Source organism: Haplochromis burtoni, unplaced genomic scaffold (assembly GCF_018398535.1).
Source record: "Haplochromis burtoni strain Fernald_Lab_line unplaced genomic scaffold, NCSU_Asbu1 Contig_54, whole genome shotgun sequence".
NCBI lineage: Eukaryota > Metazoa > Chordata > Actinopteri > Cichliformes > Cichlidae > Haplochromis > Haplochromis burtoni.
In genome coordinates, this window is record NW_024582415.1 from 839,519 (window position 1) to 858,726 (window position 19,208).

The 19,208-nt window shown below is 37.4% G+C and overlaps 3 protein-coding genes across 5 annotated transcripts in view; 2 read left to right on the forward strand and 1 right to left on the reverse strand.

Annotated features, from left to right (window-relative positions):
- Positions 1-184: 184 nt before the first annotated feature.
- Positions 185-4,235, reverse strand: ykt6 (YKT6 v-SNARE homolog (S. cerevisiae)). Of its 2 annotated transcripts, none has more exons than XM_005924433.3 (8): positions 4,013-4,235; positions 3,533-3,669; positions 3,315-3,397; positions 2,464-2,564; positions 2,269-2,373; positions 2,001-2,066; positions 1,350-1,451; positions 185-1,239 (listed from the first exon to the last, which is right to left on the reverse strand). In XM_005924433.3, the coding sequence occupies exons 2-8, from the start codon at positions 3,634-3,636 to the stop codon at positions 1,204-1,206; spliced, it is 597 nt and encodes a 198-aa protein (XP_005924495.1). In that variant the 5' UTR covers positions 3,637-3,669; positions 4,013-4,235; the 3' UTR covers positions 185-1,203. The 2 variants fall into 2 exon arrangements, with proteins under 2 accessions (XP_005924495.1, XP_005924496.1); XM_005924434.3 differs by having other exon boundaries at positions 4,184-4,234.
- Positions 4,236-9,008: 4,773 nt separating this feature from the next.
- gck (glucokinase (hexokinase 4)) lies at positions 9,009-13,508 on the forward strand. Its single transcript, XM_005924435.3, has 10 exons — positions 9,009-9,211; positions 9,336-9,498; positions 9,614-9,768; positions 9,850-9,969; positions 10,511-10,606; positions 10,705-10,804; positions 10,914-11,097; positions 11,725-11,880; positions 12,222-12,455; positions 12,765-13,508. The coding sequence occupies exons 1-10, from the start codon at positions 9,131-9,133 to the stop codon at positions 12,910-12,912; spliced, it is 1,437 nt and encodes a 478-aa protein (XP_005924497.1). The 5' UTR covers positions 9,009-9,130; the 3' UTR covers positions 12,913-13,508.
- A 1,110-nt stretch (positions 13,509-14,618) lies between these two features.
- myl7 (myosin, light chain 7, regulatory) overlaps positions 14,619-19,208 on the forward strand; it is a 7,061-nt gene continuing 2,471 nt past the window's right edge. Inside the window, exons 1-7 of one of the 2 annotated variants that reach the window (XM_005924437.2) lie at positions 14,619-14,741; positions 14,884-14,985; positions 15,222-15,297; positions 15,473-15,577; positions 15,667-15,745; positions 16,043-16,091; positions 16,189-16,233. In XM_005924437.2, coding sequence (XP_005924499.2) covers positions 14,634-14,741; positions 14,884-14,985; positions 15,222-15,297; positions 15,473-15,577; positions 15,667-15,745; positions 16,043-16,091; positions 16,189-16,233 — 564 coding nt within the window. In that variant the 5' untranslated portion in view covers positions 14,619-14,633. Of the gene's footprint in view, positions 14,742-14,883; positions 14,986-15,221; positions 15,298-15,472; positions 15,578-15,666; positions 15,746-16,042; positions 16,092-16,188; positions 16,496-19,208 lie in introns of those variants that run through there. The other variant, XM_005924436.3, reaches the window with a different exon arrangement.

Below are 19,208 nucleotides of genomic sequence, written 5' to 3' on the forward strand. Positions count from 1 at the left end.
ACAAAGCTCCTCTAGTCAAACCGCGTCGGTCATGGAGTGTCTTAAAGTAAGTGGGGTCTAAAATATTAGTCAACAATTGTTTGTTCTCGCTTTAAACTTAATTTAATCAAAACTTGACCAGCACACAAAAACAGGGCAGAGAGTGCATGAGCACCTGAGGTTACCCAGAATCACCATTGTCAGAAAAAAAAAAAAAAAAAAAAAGTGGTAAAATGCCAGTGATCCCAGAGGGATTACAGACAGATGTACAAGTCGTCTAAACACAAAAACCTGATTAAGTGTTGTGTGTGGGATATCAGTATGGAAGCATGGCTACGGTACACATCGTAAATGAGTGCAAACACGGCAGCGGGTTTCATGTTAGTCACTGTAATAAGGCTGCATCTATGGCAAACATCGTTATACATTTTATATCTAATCTCCGACTTCTCATTAGCTTCAAGCATTTTCATCATCACTTAACAAAGCAGTTATCCAAAGTGGGAATGTTAACGATTTCAACAAGAAAGAAATTATGTAACCGAACCCTGTACAGAAGAGAAGTTTAAAAATCTCTGTCTAAGCAGCTATCACATGTCAAAACAGCAATCTGCTGTCTTAGCTCATTTTAGAGTTTTTCTACTGACCTCAGCACTGAGGTTCATGAAACCATAAAGTGAATGAGCAGGGCCACCTTGTGGGCACAGAAGGACTGAACTGCAATGCTGACACGCCGAATGAACAGAGATAAGACTGTGGGATTGTCAGAGTTGCCATGAAGCAGTAGCACAACCATGGTTAATACTACTTCGAATTTTAAGAGTGGAGACCAGACAGTCAAGATCTGATTCAATCAAAATAACATTAAATGGTTTGAAGACATTTTAACGACACATCACCAATACACGACGTCACACTTATGTCTCCGGCTGGTACTGAAAAACTGCACAGATGTTTACCTTTTCAATGGTTAAAAATAATTCATGTTACTTTTCCCCCCTGACCAAACCCCATCACTCCTTCAGCCCCCATCAGTCACAATCCGCAGAGGTCGCATTTCAGACTGGCCATCCTTTCTTGCTCTCTTCTCGGTGTCCCATCTTGGATTTGACGGCCCCTGAACTGTCTTGGTTGAGAGCTGGTGGCAGGTGGATGATGGGAGTTGTAGGAAAAGCAGAAAGGCAGAGATAGAGAGGCATGTCCAAGAAGGACGAGGCAGCGACATCACATGATTTCACAGCAAGAGTTCTGTTTCCGTGCCTGAAGGTTAAACACAAACAAATATGCAAATAATTTGCCCTGCTTAGTAAATTCAGCGCACAGTCTTGAAATTTAGCATAATGTCAATAAGGTGAGTCATTCAAACTTACAGTCTTGTAGAAGGCTTTAGACTGGTTTCCCAGATGCTCCGACTTTGCCACAAGATCATCCAGTTTCTCTCCTCTTTCCAGCAGACTTTCCATGGTGTTGTGCTGCAGACAACAAAATATTTATTTATGAAACAACAGAAACACTACAACTTGGCTTTAGTTAAATAGATTGCCCAATATGGTTAAAAAAAAATTGCAGTTAATAAGAGAAAGTTGCCTTTCAATCCATTACATTTTGTCAGATGACAGGATAACATAAAGTCCAAATGCAAACCTTTCCAATCCTTGCCAATCTGGACCCTATGCTATGAAGCGAGTTCAACATACCCAGGGTATGTCTAACTCCAGAGAAGTTAATAAATGTCTAAAGAACATAAAAATGTGAATGTAAAAGGAACAAAAAAAATGCGTTTTTGTGCTTCATTCCTAAGTTTTAGTAAGGTATAAGTTGTGATGGCTTTTCCATCTGCATTCCAGAGGGATAAGGAATAACTATGAACACATCTGATTTCTGAAGTAATTGAAAGCATGTATTAAAAAGTTTTTTTAAGAGTCCATCATCTCTTTCTGTGTTCTCATGCAATGCAAAATTTGAGTATAAATTAATGTGGACACTTTTCTACTTTGATTTATGTATGAACGGTGGTTTACCAAAATGATCTTTGTCTCATCCAGCTCTGCCTGCACTTTGGTCATTGCATCAGCTTCCCTGGGGTTCTGTGGATAAATACAAAAATACAACCAGCTATCAAGTAGATGCATTTCGCACTATACAACTAAATTCTGCCAAATGATGTGAGAATCTGGTGATTATGGAGTCCTTCTGATATCGTTTTAAAATCACACAAACAGTCTAGTTGCAGTCATACACTATCAGATCTTTCGTTAAAATAAATTCTGAGAAGTAAACCAAACTGACCTGGTATTTAGAGAGGTGAATGTCAAGGGCTTTGTAGTTAATGGTGTCAGGATTACCAGAAGGCCAGTCTATACTGTCCACTTGCCTAGAGAACTCCTCTAATACCTAAAAAACAAAACAAAACAATGTCAATATTGAAATCACAACAACAAGTCTCATAATATATATATTTTTTAAAAAAAATATATAAACCACCTTGTCAAGCAATGTGAAACAGACTCTCTGTGGATATTCAGTATCTGCGATGACTACAGCACCCAAATTGTCATTTCTCACATACACATGGCACAGGTACTCTGAAAAGAAAAAAACAAAACAAAGGAGCAAGGTGTGTTGTTATCAGAACAATTTTCACCCGATCTTATTGTACAGGAAAACTACTGTGTTTACTGGTGCATTGAAGAAGGGCCAAAGAATAAAAAACCTTATTAAAATACAACTTAGCAAAATGTTCTCCATAAGACTCCCAAAATAAAAACAAACAACACACACTGATTATGAAGCATAATTCTGTAATGACATTTGTTAAAGTCCATGTCACATGATATGATGATTCAGCCTGCATGAAATTGAAGAGAGGAAAAGCAGTCTGTGTACTCCAGGAACAAGGAAATGTTTAGCATCATTGTTTTGAGACAGCTTACATTTTACTTTATTATCTCCAACTGTTTAAACTTGACTTAAAAGGTCCATTTTCAGGCCAGAGAACATGTTACAGCCCCATCACAATTTCCCTGTCAAACATCAAATCACTTTTAAGCAGAAATCTCCTTCTGCCCTGCTGTGACACAGGACACTGCAGGAAGTCATTTCTTTATGATATTACAAATAACAACTGTTATATATCAAATTATTTTTCTCGTCCTTTGAGATCTGTGATAGTCTTTAGTTTTCCATGTAAGCGGCTAATGTGCAACCTCTTATACCAATACCACTGTAAGAGGATACTTGGCAAAAGGTTACCCTGAATCTGTAGGGTCCTCTCTGATGCAACAGCACTAATCACTGCATCACAGGGCCACACCTAAAACACTAAATCTGTTTACCTTGTTCTTTGACAGAGGCACGGGTTCCTTGAGATGTTCGTTCAACAATCAAGGCACTGGTGAAGGTCATGAACTCCTGAATGCTAAACAAACCAAAGCAATACTTAGTGTAGAGAAGGAAACACTTAAAAATAGTGAAATAAATACTACCCGTGATGTGTGAGGCACGGGTCAGTAAACTACAGTAAAAACTGTTTCGTTTCGTTAGTGAGACGCACCTGGAGCGCTGAAAGAAACTGAAGGAGGACAGGTCGTAGGCCGCTTTGAGAAGATTGGATTTGGTCGCTCCTTTGTAGAGGATGCTGAGACTGTAGAGCTTCATATTGCCACCGGTTCGTGTGTCAGTTACACAGTCCTGATAACACAAAAACAATCACATGAGAGCATTATCCTTTATCCGGCTCAGCTAACTAGCTTCCCTGCTAACAAAAAAGGGAAACTTCAACGATGTGAAGCTCGCAGCAAAAGCAGTCGCCGCCTAGATAAAAGCTTGTAGGCTAACTGTTTACTCTCAGCCATAGTCATCTTAGATTAACAATTTTCCCTCCTTACAGATGGGATTAACAGGCTGACTGACGGCGAAAAGCAAAGACTGCAAAGAAGTTGATTCAAGTTTTAAACTTATCAAGAAAATTACAAAATTTAATCAGATTAGCTCTAGGTGCTATCTACTCTAAGGCAGGCCTCGGCTAACTTACCAGCTAAAACTATCGCAAACCGTCTGATTCCAGTAAAAGCAGACAGAAAAAGTCAAATTCCGTATTAAAATAAAACTCGTGGGTATGCACGAAACACGTCCACCAAACTAGTCACAGTATAGTTAGCGCTAACTTAACAGTTTTTAACATGAACTTAAAGTGACCAATCACCACGTCACGGTCCCCAAACGGTGCAATCTGACATTCACTCCGCTGTAAACACGCACACCGCTGTGCTAATAGTTCCGGTTGGTTGCCAGATTCAAAGCGATATTATATCTACCTAATATAAACGTATTTACACGGAGGGAAATCTTAGACACACGGATGGATAACAGTCAGTCTTAAACGGATCATATTTATTTTTCATCTAAGGTACTATGTACATTATTGGATGCAGCAAATCTCATTTTTATCGGTTTAGATTAGCAGGATTATGAAATTGTAATAACTGGTTTAAATGGTGATATGTTTCAACATTTCAACCATATTTATTGATATTTAATGTGCTTTTATACTAATTGTAGAATTATTATTATTATTATTATTATTATTATTATTATTATTATTATTATTATTATTATTATTATGTCCTTAATCTGTAAAAACAACAACAACAAAAAAAAAAACAAAAAAACAAAAAAACAACAACCCTAAAAACCCCAAAACTATTTTAACATTCAGCTGTTTTATGGCAACCTCAATTCATGTTTTTTCTGGTAATCTTGCTCCATTTAGCAATTTCCTCCTGGGCATTTAACTCAGTGTAAGTAAGTGTTTTCCATGTCAGATGTGAGCCTGTTATTCATTTCCTTGGTGATACATTGAAATCCTATTGGCATGGAAACCAGTAAGTATTTAGGTGAATCTGATGATCGTCAGCTGCACTGAAGGGAGAAATGAGGTTTCTTTTCCTGGAACTAATTTTGTTTGAGTTGAGATACTGTCAGTGAGAAGTTTGCCTACAAACTGGAGGTTGCTTTCATATTTTTCTCCATTTTTGCTTAAAGATGTAAGGATTTATCAATGCGACAAAGGTTTGGTTGGATAATTTATTGTCTTGTTGTTCTTGTTTAACTGACTCTTGGATGGCATACTCATTGCGTGGATATTAACTGGAAGCGCTAACAAGAATGAAGACGTCCATAGGTTTTTGCCTAGAAACAAATGTTTGAATATTTAAAATATGTAGCATTTATGTGTGTAATAAGTAAATACATACGTAGATAGCAAAAATTAATGCTACATTTTTTCCCATACATATTCTTTAGAATGTAATTTAGGCTATTTATCAATGAAGGTTTGAGTTTACTGTGTGTAAGAGTTAAGACAAATTCTTTTTGTTTTTATACTTTTCGCCAAAAGTATCTGCGAGAATGAAGAAATTTCCAAAAGTTATTTAAGATATTTAGGACGCCTGCAGATTTTATTTTTCTGTTTACAACTTTGAAAGTAGAAAAACTGCAGATATGTAAATGTGGTTTCAAGCTGCTGCTGAGCATTATGTAGACCAAATGCTGGGGACATAATAATGGTTGGGCCTTTCATGCACCTATGCCGAGGCAAAACACCATAGGAGCAACAACTTAGGAATCATCAAAACTCCTAAAGGGAGGGAACCTCCACCTCCAACACTAATGGTCAGCAGGACACTTGGGATTTAATCATCATTGTCATACGATGGAAAAGGTAAAGAAGTAGTTCTTTGTTTGTTTTTAAATCTAGCTATCTGCAAAATTTTAATGTGATCAAATAAATTTCTGAACAGATGCATTCCAGATAGATTAATATATGCATAATCATGACAGTAAACTAAAGAGGTACACAGGAAAAGTCACAAATTGTGTTTGCCATATTACATGATGCACTGACTTTTAGAAGAAGGGTATAGCTACAGTATAGTTCTCAATTCAATGATATTGATATCAATGATATGATATTAAACTATAAATGGACTATTAATGGCAAAAGGTAAATAAATGCATGACTATCTTCTAAGTATCTGTTGTATCATGGCTACAGTTGGATACAGAAAACGGGATAAGACGGAGCTAAAATATTTCCATTTCCTTGCACTAATTTTTTGATGAACATGGTTAAACAAATGAATTGTCCTTGATGTACAGTTTGTAGTAATACACTATAACGCTACAGATCTTTGTGTTTCTTTTCGTGTAATCGAACAACACAGTTGCTTCAGTCGCTGAAGTTTACTTTGCGAGAGACAGCTGGAGATCCATTCAGGCAGGCTTCTGTGCAAACAGGCCACATGTTAAATTAACTGGATAATCATCTATTGACAAGCACTTGGCACACATTCAATTTCTCCCTGTAAATGGACACAAACTAAACAAACTGTGTGCGTGTTACAACATGCTTCTAACAATTTCATTGCCCAGCATTATAACCCGCCCCCCCCCCCCCCCCCCTTTAAAATATCATATTGTTTTATTATTAGAATCAGTCAAACACATACCAGCTGGTGAAAATCAAGTAAAAATCAGACACATCACAAACACATTAGTGCTTCCTCAGTGGCTTTGGCTCAGTTGAATGACACTTGAAGGCAGCAGAAAGAAGACGCACTAAATTTTTCTTCACAGTTAAAAGTATTACAGTGCAGCAACTTCTTGTGAAGGAGAGGTTGGTGAGAATCTGCGGCCAAGCCAGCTGGAATCCAGTGAGTTCCAGCACAGATTTGTTACTGTAAACATAGTTATGATTTTTAGGTATTAATAGCAATATTTGTGTAACATTTTTAGCTTTTGTTGTAACTGCATTTAGTGTAGTGTGTGACCACTGCAGTAAAATAAATTAGTTTTCCTTCATCCCACAAAGTTTTGTTTTTCTGGACGTAGTGTTTTCAGTGGGAGAAACATTTAATCACATATCCAAGTGACTATTTAAGTCTAAACTGACTGCAGCTTTTTCCAACCATTGTTTATCAGTGGTGCTAGTTTCATTATGCAAATGTACTGTTTATATTGCTGGGAAACCTGCATTCAGCTGAGACTGAAGAAGTCACTTGGATGAGTGACGAAACGTCTCTCCCACTGAAAACGTTACGTCCAGATGAACAGAATCAACTTTCTGGGATTTCCTTACCTGGATGATCGAGCATACATCAAGACATGTTTTCCCTCATGTTACATACAGATGAATGCAAATGTCATCTTGCTTTCAGCATCAGAAGACCATCCACTTTGATTTAAAAAAAGAAGAAGTTATTCTTTGGTAAAGAAGTCTGTTAGAGGTTATATCTGGCATCAGGGAAGACGTAACAAGACAAGACTTGACAAGATTTTCAAGAAATGTGTCAGATGTAAGAGACCAAAGTTTAAAAACATATCAGATATCCCACCTGATAGAAACAAGTTGTAATTTTATTTTATTATTTTTATTTTATTCATTTTTAAGCATTGTATAGTTATACCAAAGCAACAAATACATATAACATGCACAGTTAATGACTATTCAAACTTGAAAGTAAGTCATTCGCATTCTTTGGGTTTACTTATCTCACAGTACTGATGCTGATCCTTCAAAAATCAAGGCCATTACTAAAAAAAACCCTGAACTCAGGTCCAGCAAACTATTAGAGAAAAAGGTCAGAGCTAAAAAAAGCTCTTACCTCTGGACAGGTAAACTGTTGGAGCTGATAAGCAGAGGAGACCTTCACCTCTGGCGTGCTATTTTAAGTTTTGGAGGTCATTCAACCCTTTTTATTTCTAATTTCGGCATGTTTGCAGTTTTGCAAACATAAGAGTATCTTTCAGGTCTAACATTGAGCAACCCCATAGCTGTGCACGGTGTTCTTCTAAAAGAAAAATCAATTATGAGTTTGGGCCACAGGGTTAGTTGACATGTCATGTTAAAAAAAATGCATTCTAAAGTAGATTGAGGCTAAAAGTAATTCCGTATATAAAAGTAACAGATAACCTTGAAAACTTAAAACTTAACATTAATGGATAGTGAGTTCCTCAACTTAACAAATCACATAATATTACTGGGAGATCACGTTTATTGTGATGTTATTATGATCTAATTTAACAAGAATGCGTTTTTTGAGAGTTTTCAGGCTTTTTTGTGAAGTCTGAAAACCACGGCAGTAAAGGCGAACAACATTAAAACATATTCAGTGCTCAAAATCAGAATCACAGAATCAGAATTAGATTAAAATTATGTGGTAGCCCTAATGTTTATTAAATAAAATTTTTTTTTATTGTGATTATGTATTTAAATAACCGATTAATAAAATATGAATGTATACTGAGCCAGGATAGAGCCTCTGTAGAAATAGAGTAAAGGCAAAATGTCATATCTGACTATTTCTATCAGCGTAGTCATTATAATAAACTCTAACTAAACTTTAGCTAAACTAAAACACAGCAGTCAAAAGTAAAATTAAAACTAGACTAGACTTAGAAATAAAAATTAACAAAAGATTTTGTACTATTAAAGCAATTACTACTGCTTACGAAGCCATTTAAATAAATGCAGACGTCTATGTGATTGCCTGCTGGCGTTGTTGTATTGCATCATCTTGCTTTTAAATATAAAAGTCTGCAAAATATCACCAATAGCAATACAACAAAATCAACAAGTAAACACTAAAACAAGCCGAACCACTAAACTAAACTGAATTTAAAGCAAAAGCAAAAACAAAACAAAACAAAACAAAACAAAACAAAACAAAACCCAAAACCTTCTAACTAAATAAAAAATATAACACAATAGAAAATATAACACTAAAAATCTTATGCCAATAAAAAAAACAAGTTAAAATTTGTCTTCTTGCAATAAAATGAACACGTCATGAAATATATCTTGAGGAACAAGGTCAAACCATTTTATAACTTTGCCCAGAGGTTATACCTCTTTGTGTGCATGTGGGCGTTTGTGTATGTTTGCACTTCTTTGGCCAGATGGGGTGAGGTTGGGAAGGGGAGGGCGATAGGATTTGGTGTGTCCAGCCCCCTTCACCTGAGAATAAAAGCAGCAGAGGATTGTTCAGTGGTACTCACACTTCACTCACTCTGCACACACACACTGGGTGGTCTCACACTCACCAAACTCCTAAAAACACACGCAAGCGAATTTTTGGTTAAGCCTGTGAAGATGCCTTGTGTCAGCGTTCAACTCGACCAGATGGTGAAGTTGCCTAATAGCTACGACTCTGTGGTTGATAAAGTCATCGCGGTAAGATTTGTAGTCAGCAAATTTCCAGTGCTGTGATTCTTTTGTTCCTGTTAAAGTTTCTGTCCGGTGTTTATAATATGGTGTCAAATGGTTCTCACCTACTTCATCTCTCCTCTGAATGCAGGTGGACCAGATCCTGTCCGAGTTCAGGCTGAATAAAGAAGACCTGAAAGAGATCATGAAGAGGATGCAGCGTGAAATGGAGAGAGGATTGCGTTTGGAGACACATGAAGAGGCTAGCGTTAAAATGCTTCCAACTTATGTCTGCTCCACCCCTGAAGGATCAGGTGGGTCATGACTTCTGAAAGAGAGGATTGCCAGTGTTTAGATGAAGTCTTTCCTATGTGAACTTAAGTTTAATGTAGCACTGAAAGACTAATGTATGGTGTTTTCTCCCAATAGAGGTTGGTGATTTCTTGGCTCTGGACCTGGGAGGCACAAACTTCCGTGTGATGCTTGTGAAAGTGGGTGAAGACGAAGAGAGGAGCTTCAAGGTTGAAACAAAGAACCAAATGTACTCCATTCCTGAAGATGCCATGACAGGAACTGCTGAAATGGTTAGTAATACTCCGATTTATCTATAGAAGCAAGCATTTCTTTTTTTACTCTTGTGAAATAACTTTTTAATATCTCTGCAGCTATTCGACTACATAGCAGAGTGTATGTCAGATTTCTTGGACAAACACCACATCAAGCACAAGAAGCTTCCTCTGGGTTTCACGTTCTCCTTTCCAGTACGACATGAGGACATTGACAAGGTGGGTGAATTTACTCTTATACCCTTCTACCTCTAACAATTCCTTTATTTGCTGGACTTGTAGAAGCTTTTTATCTACAGTTCTTTATTTATTAGACCACCTGTCATAAAAACAAGAAAACAAACATTTTATACAAACATTTTACAAATCTTTCAAAATGTCTTTAGAACTAAAAATTAATGAAGAGCAGAGATGATTTCACTTTTTATACCCAAATGGGAGCCAACAAACAGTATAACAGTCAACTTTTTCTGTTCAGGAATGCAAGTAAATAACCAAAAAAACCAGGATAGACAGGAGGTGGCAGAGTTTAAGATGTAAAGACGCGATTAGAAATGAGTATGCTAGAGGGACAGCTCAGGTTGAGTGGTGTGGAGACTAAAACACAAAGGGATAGTGAATATTCTGGACAAAGGAAAGAGGAAGATTAGTAATGTTAATTTAAGGTAGGTGATGGTATAATAAATAAACCACTGTATAATAAAGGTCATGCATTTAAAGTTTACTTTTTCTCTCTTTTTTTTTTTTTTTACCATCACAGGGAATCCTGCTTAACTGGACCAAAGGCTTCAAGGCCTCCGGTGCAGAAGGGAACAATGTTGTGGGTTTACTCAGAGACGCCATCAAGAGACGAGGGGTGGGTGGACGTATAGGATTCTTTCTTCTTAAAAGTACAGCTGTAGATATAGTGGTTGAATTTAATTCTGTGAATTAAAAATTTGTATCGTCACACAGGACTTTGAGATGGATGTGGTTGCCATGGTGAATGACACAGTTGCCACGATGATTTCCTGCTATTATGAAGATCGCAGCTGTGAAGTCGGGATGATTGTTGGTAAGAAGTTGTAAATGCACACGTGCAACCAGCCTGAAGTCTGACTCATATCTAGACTCTTGCAGAAATGAGCATCCATATAATGTTTGTGGGTCTGTTTTCTTACCAGGTACTGGTTGCAATGCATGTTACATGGAGGAAATGAGGACTGTGGAGCTGGTTGAAGGGGAGGAGGGCCGGATGTGTGTGAACACAGAATGGGGGGCTTTCGGAGACAACGGGGAGCTAGAGGACTTTAGACTGGAGTACGACAGAGTGGTGGACGAAGCCTCAATTAACCCCGGACAGCAGCTGTGAGTAAACGCAGAACATTATATTTAGTTCAAACATATAGCATAAACGTCACACAGCTCTTTCATTTTCAAACGTCTACTGAATACACGTGCAGTCAGGGCTGCCACCTGTTTGAAGGGCTTAAAGTGGTGGGCGTGGAGTGTAAATTAAGTCATTTACAACATGTTACATGTTTTTTCTGAACTCATTATCATTGTCTGGTAGTACTCACCTGACCCTCACCTGAGCTTTCTGTGCAGTTGCTTAGTTACCCACTATTTTTCCTCAGGATGGTAGTAAATGGCCAGAGCCCTCATACGTCAGTGATGAGTTCAATGAAGCGGACGTCGGGTTAATCATCTATCTCTGCTGCTGCTTGCCAGTAACTGTTAGCCTAATGGCTGTTTACCTTTTATGCAGAGATTTTGCAGAGAGCTCAACCTCATTCAGCCTCTTTAGCTTCGGCGTCGCCTTCCCAACCCATTGTCATTCTTTCCCCAACCAGTCACAGTTGTTTGCTCATGTGTTTTATGACACACATCATTCCTGTTTAGCCCTCGTTTTTCCCTCACATCTCCCATAAAATATTTTCCTGTCATTAAAATTGCCTCTCTCTCTCTCTTCTTTTCCCCCCTTATCTCCTGCAGATATGAGAAGCTTATCAGTGGGAAGTACATGGGTGAACTGGTGAGGCTTGTTATGATGAAGCTTGTAAATGAAGACCTGCTATTTAATGGTGAAGCCTCAGAGCTGCTGAAGACACGTGGAAGCTTTGAGACACGCTATGTCTCACAGGTGGAGAGGTGAGTATCCTAACCTGGGCTGAGTAAACATTTTTTTAAAAAGGAATGCTGCTAATTAAAAATATGACAAAAGATCCTATTTGTTATGCCTGAAAGCATTACATCTGCATATGAACAGATGGAAGAAAGTAACAGATCATGACTTGAGTTTATCAATGGAATATTTCATTAGGACAAAATTAAATAGTCTATGTGATGAAAACATGTGGCGTTTATTAAATTTTATATATTTAGTGGAACCAGAAATGAAAGAAAATATATTTTCAACACACTACATTTTCTGCATTGTGCCTCTAGAAGCTGAATTTGTAAATGTTTCTCTCTCTCTTTTTTTTTTACAGTGACACTGGGGATAGAAAACAAATCTACAACATCCTGTCCTCGCTGGGAGTTCTGCCCTCAGAGCTTGACTGTGACATTGTGCGTCTGGTCTGCGAGAGTGTTTCCACTCGCTCTGCTCACATGTGCGCCGCAGGGCTTGCTGGTGTCATCAACCTGATGCGGGAGAGACGCAGCGAGGAAGCCATGAAGATCACAGTGGGCATCGATGGATCTGTCTACAAGTTGCACCCATGGTAAGGAATGCTCTTAGACTTTTGAATAGTGTATACTTTAATTAAACCTTTTAAATATATAAGCAAATTTGATCGTATGAGATTAGATGTACCTCCTCTAAAGAAAAAGTCAATTCTCCAAAAAAAGAAGAAAGAAACAGTCGAATGTGAACAGGAGAAGCAGAAAGTAGAAGATTCAAAACACATTTATGTATAGGGATTTTGTGTCTTAAACTTAAAAATTATTAGATAGCTGTTCTAAAGACACAAGAGGAAGTGAGAGAAATTAGGATGAGAAGATTGTTCTGACCAATTGTTTGTATGTCTCAGTTTCCGTGACAGGTTCCACAAAGTCGTCAGGGACCTAACACCTCACTCTGATATCACCTTCATCCAGTCAGAGGAGGGGAGCGGTCGTGGAGCCGCTCTTATCTCAGCAGTGGCCTGTAAAATGGCTACAAATCTGTTCGCGGATTAAGGGCAATTATGCACTGATCAGTCTCCTGAATGCGCAGTGATGAGGAAAGCTTGAACTCTGATGGGAGGATATTTATGAAATCCACTGATGTGCCCTTACTACAGGCTGTTTGTAAGAAAACTGATTGGTTATTGTTGTAGGGTGTAAAGACAAGAATGGATCAACCTCTTATTAGAGGCTGCACTTGGTAGTATCCCACCAGGCTTTAGCAAATCCATAATTTCTGAACTTTCTGAACGTTGATTGTTGCACATAAGACAGACGTTAGTGTGAGAGCTGTTTAAGATTCATACTTCTGTGTCACCTCCGTCTGGTTGTGTGGATGGGAGTATTTCATGAAGGACTTATGTAGTATTGATGACAGTGTATTATAATGCCAGTTTTGTAAATACGGCTGTAAATTATAACTAAATCAAGTTTATTAGTTTGTTGTGTAATTCCTGTTTGTGAGCAATTAAATATATCTTTGGTATTGTATATTTAAATGTTATGTTTACAAATTTTGTTACTGTGTTACCTAGTATAGTGTTGTTCTTTAAATGTGCTTTGGATGTGAATAAACCTAACTGTAAATAAAAGTACTTAATAAACTATAATACTTCAAATGAATCTGTTTTTATTTTCAACACCAAATATCAATTATTTTTGATAGCACAGCAAAAAAAAATATTTTTTTCTTCTTCTCTGACATTCCAACCTTCAAGGACTAAACAACATCAGTGTAATGTATCAAAACTGAAGGTAGTCGTCCTGATGTCATATTAATGAAATAAGAACTACCAAACATCAATATAATATCCTTCCTGTAAATGTAGCATGTATTGTAACAGATTGACAGGTCTGCTCAAATGTTCTAAGGAATATAATGAATACACTATATGAAGAAAAGATATCCATATCGTGGAAGATATCGGGCCACAATTAACATTTTTTCAGTTCCATTGACACAGATGTATAAAATCAAGCACCTAGCCACAGAGTCTGCCTTTAAAAACATATGTGAAAGAATGGGTTGTTTTAAAGAGCACACTGAGTTTGAGCACGGCACTGTAATAGGATACTACAGTTGCAATAGATTACTTTGTAAAATTTCTTCACTCCTGGATATTCCTTCCTAGATATACAAACCTCCTATGGCATTTACATCAGCAGGAAAACTGTGCACCAGAAGCTTCTTGGCATGTGTATTGCCCAAAACATTTGTCCGTATATTCATATGTATTATTAAATACATCAGTGTTAATTACACAAAGAGAAAGAAGAGACAGATACCTAATGTACCTGTAAGTATTTTAACTTGAAAATATACTGTTTTTTTTAACAATTACATTATTATTATTATTATTATTATTATTATTATTATTATTATTATTATTAATATTAATAATAGTTATTTTTATTTAAACATCATTACCAAAAGAAAAAGAAAATAAAACAGAAAACTTCTTAGAAAACCTTTGCATTGCAGTATAATCCAATATTATTCTCTGTAAAAACCTCCATCATAAGTTAAACTTCAGAGCTTGATTTAATCCGTGAATTGTAAGAATTTATTTAAATGACTGTCAAATGTCCAAAGTCACTTTGCTGGTCTCCTTTCCTGTCGTCTCTGTTCTTATCTGTTTTTTCCAGCCCAGAGGAATCCTGTGTGCTTCACACTTATCACGTCCATTCAGCCACACACTGAAACAGCTTTAACCATGTAAGGGTCTCAGCTATCCATGGCAGTCTATTATAGGAGGGTAGGAGATAAGATAACACAGGCTATACATAAAACCCACCTAGCATCATCGCCTGGCTGGGAGCCCACCTTCATTCATTCAGACATGGTAAGGGAGTCACTGTTTTTAGTCTTTATGGTGATTTTAGAAGTCTTTCGCAAAATTGTCAATGCTGTGCATTTAAAAACATTCTTTACGTACTGTGCCCTCTATAGGATTATGTATAAGAGTAACTGTTTCTTTGTCTCAGGCAAGCAAGAAAGCTTCCAACAAGAGACAGAGGGGAGGACAGAAATCCTCCTCAAATGTCTTTTCCATGTTTGAGCAGTCTCAGATACAGGAGTTCAAGGAGGTAAAGTACCAGCTAATGACACCACTTCCTTTAAATTCCTGGGGAAATGATCTTGGAAAAGATGTATTATTGCAAACTTATTTTTGAGTATTTCCTAAAAGTATTGACAGTAAGTCTCTAAACTTGTTATTCGATAAAAGTTAACAAACATTTTTTAATTATAAAACGCTTTCAAAATTGAGAAATGGTTCTGTGTCACACTTCATTTGAAATATTCTTTGTTCTTCATCCTACAGGCGTTTGGTTGCATTGACCAAGACAGAGACGGTGTTATCAAAAAACAGGACCTGAAGGAAACTTATGCACAACTGGGTAATTTCTGTACTTCCAACATTTGATCTTTTCAATATTTCAAAGGTGGGAAAATAGGTATAAACTGATAGCAAATAAACTACAATAAGTGAAAGCTGTAATGACGTTGACCTGCTACTGTTACTGCATTTAGTAAATGTACATTGGCATGTCTCTGTGTGTTTTTGTGTACCAGGGAAGCTAAATGTCAAAGAGGAGGAGTTGGATGAAATGTTGAATGAAGGGAAGGGTCCCATCAACTTTACTGTATTTCTGACACTTTTTGGGGAGAAACTTAGTGGTGAGAGATTTACAGATGTCCAAAGAGATCTTTGAAATTCCTGTGAGGTGCTTTCAGGTGATGGATGATGATATTTGATCTTCCTCCAGGTACTGATCCTGAAGACACCATACTAGCAGCCTTCAAACCTTTTGATCCTAATGGGACGGGCTTTGTTAATAAGGATGAGTAAGAAATCTTATCAATTAGCTTTCACGTTGTTCCGTGTGGCCCATAGCAGTCTTCAACTGCAGTCCTCGAGAGCTACTCTCCTGCAGCTTTTAGATGCATGTGGAATTACCTCTTTAGTATGCTATCAGGTGTGGCAAAGCCCTGGTAACAAGCCATTTATTTGATTCATGTGTGTTGGAGCAAGGATGCACGTAAAAGCTGTAGGATAGTACCTCTCAAAGACTGGAGTTGGAGACCACTGCATTAAAGTATCTTATTTTTCCTCTCCTTTAACATTTATTTATTTTTATTTAGATTTAGACGACTACTGATGAATCAGGCTGATAAATTCACAGCAGAGGAGGTTTGTGTTTTCAGCTTTAATGTTTTGTTTTTGACAGATTCTCGTGTAATTTATAAGATATTTTCAGTGGACAAACTTTCTCTTTATAAACCTACAGGTGGATCAGGCCTTCGCTCTCGCTCCCATAGATCCAACTGGAAACATTGACTACAAGTCTCTCTGCTACATCATCACACATGGAGATGAGAAGGAAGAATCATGAACGGCACAGTTGTGTGAAGGCATGTCGTAAAGTCCAACTAAACCCAGCTTACCTAATATAAAAATGCAAATGACTGCTATTAAAATTATATCTGAAAGTATTACACTCTCTCCACCTCATACCTTTGTAAAACAATTGGAAATTAAGAATTTTCTCATTTGTAAGTTACTAATAACGACCAATAAAGTTTTGGCCTCCTCAATACTCTCCTATTGCTTACAAATGCTCATGTTGTTAGGGAAAACTATATATTGAGTAAGACCAAAAATGCTGTAATTCCAAAAGAAATACATCTCCTGCATATGGAAACGGTCAGTACCAGATATATTATTTTTCCAACGAAATAATTTTAATGCTGGAAAATTTAGTTGAATAAAAAACATACAAGTAATCAAGATGTCTGTGAAGGTTCTCAGTCATCCAGGTCATCGTAGTCTAAGGAGCTTGGAAAGAAAAGCGTCTGGACTTCTTTAAGTTGCTTGAAGACGTTTCACCTCTCATCCGAGAAGCTTCTTCAGTTCTAAGGTCAAATGGTGGAGAGTCCCAGATTTAAACCCAGTGGGAGTATCACCCCAAAGAGGGACAAAGTAATTCCCAAGTTTAAAACCTAAGTTTGTCACAAATGCAGGATACTGCAGGCACAATGGTAAACCAAAAGCAAGCCTTTAAATATTAAAATAACTTCCCATAAAATAAATAAATTCTTTAGACAAGAATACAAAAAAGCAAAAAAAAAAAAAAAAAAAAAGGAAAAAGCTGGGCTGCAAGAGAGGGGAATATGTGATATATTTTGGCACAGGACAGAGGGAGGATTGAGCACACACGGAGGGCTGATCAGGGATTAAACAGAAAATTATTGATATATGAATGATCAACAACAGGTGAAAACAATCAGGGAATCGGGTAAGGACAAACAGCAAGCAAAGTTAACTTTGAAAGTGAAACAGAAAAGAGACAGACATGAAAACTAACACCAGACAAGTGAACACTGGTAAATGGACTGGTTCTCATATCGTGCTTTTCTACCTGCGCACTCAAAGTGCTTTATACAAATTGCCTCATTCTCCAATTTACACAAGCAGATTTTTTAATGCTTCTCACATAAGTGCTTTCTATCTAACATTGAGACACATTCACACACATTCATACTGCATCGGAGAGAAACTTGGGGTCAGTATCTTGTCCAAAGATATTTATCATGCAGACTGGAACAGCCGGAGATCAAACCCCCAACCTTCCCAATCACTTGATGACCTCTACTTCCTGAGCTAAACATGGAAACGAGACATGTTGGTTACGGCATATAGTTGTAAAAAGGGTTTCTGGCTACGTTGGAAGTTACCATATAGATTTCTCTCGCGCTAGCTTGCATGGTCTGGCTCTATGCAGTGAACACAATTATCATGGCCCTCCTCCATAGGCACCTTTATTCCACAACTTTAAACAGCTGTGCCCCCCTGGATTAGCCCTAATCCATCAGTGAAATGTGCCGATTATGACTGAGGGACATGCACTTGGGGCACAAGTCACACCTTATATTCTTAATGTCACACAGGTTTGCCTAAAAAGCTTTGGATGTTACGCTGTTTCTTGTCTATAACAGGTGGAAATGAACGGCAACTAAGCTCTCCCACAGTGCAGGGTTTTCCCAGTCCCCTAGCTCTGGAAGTCAGACAAAAATTATCCACACCACGCTTTCCCCCTGTCTTTACTCTCTGGCAAGTCTGACATAACTTCCAACAAGGTCAAATTTTGCGTTGGAAAATAAAATTTCAGTTCCATTTTATTTATATAGTGCCAAGTTTTGCACCGGCCTGTGTAGGAGAGACAAAAGCAATCCCTGAGAGGGGTATGGGGACCAGCTCTCTTCTGGCAAGGTAAGGTGACACACACGTATGCTAGACTATCTGGAAATCAGGGATTTGAAGAAGCCACGCATGCATAGTGTTTATATAGCTACAATGGCAGGTAGGGCGTGGCCACCACAGGTGATGTGTCTTAGAGTATCCATGTCATCAGTCCTCATACATATGGAATATGTGTAGGGTTTCCGGAGTGTCCACACAATAGAGAACAAAACAGTATCATTGTAATGAATCCACTTTTGACCAATAATGCAAGGCAAAACTGGATGTGGTTTTGATTTCAGGTGTGTTCAGTCCCATTACCACAGGTGTATGAAATCAAACAACTCTCGGCTTTTACAAACATTTGTAAAAGAATTGGTCGAACGGTAAATGGATACTACAGTCCCAGCAAGTCAGTGTGTGAAATTTTCTTCTCTGCTAGATATTCCACAATCAGCTGTAAGTGGTTTTACTGCAGAGTGGAAATATTCAGGAAGTGTAGGAAACCAGAGGCTTTGTGATGCATGATCATCACAAAACCCGACAACATGAAGTGTCTGAGAATTATGTAAAGAGACAGAAGAAATTGAAATGGATAGCTTCTGTACCTGCCAGGTATTTAAAAACCATATTTTCTACCAAGAAGGTTTTCACTTTAGTTAAGGAATAGAGCTGGGTTAAATAACTCTAGATTTATACTTATTTTAAGTAGAAAACATACTAGGCTTAAAAAAAATGTATTTTAGCGGTTTCATTTGTTAATAGCTGTATATGTTATTATTATTATTATCATCATCATTATTATTATTATCATCATTATTTTACTAGTTAAATAAAAACAGAAAGTTAAGGCATTAAGAAAAAATATTTAGTTTTTGAGAAAACCTTTGCATTGCATTATAATCCAATATTATTCTAATATTTCTCTGTAAAAACGTCATTGCCTGATTTAGTCCGTGAATTATAAGAATTAATTTAAATGACTGTCAAATGTCCAAAGTCACTTTGCTGGTCTCCTTTCCTGTCGTCTCTGTTCTTATCTCTTTTTCCAGCCCAGAGGAATCCTGT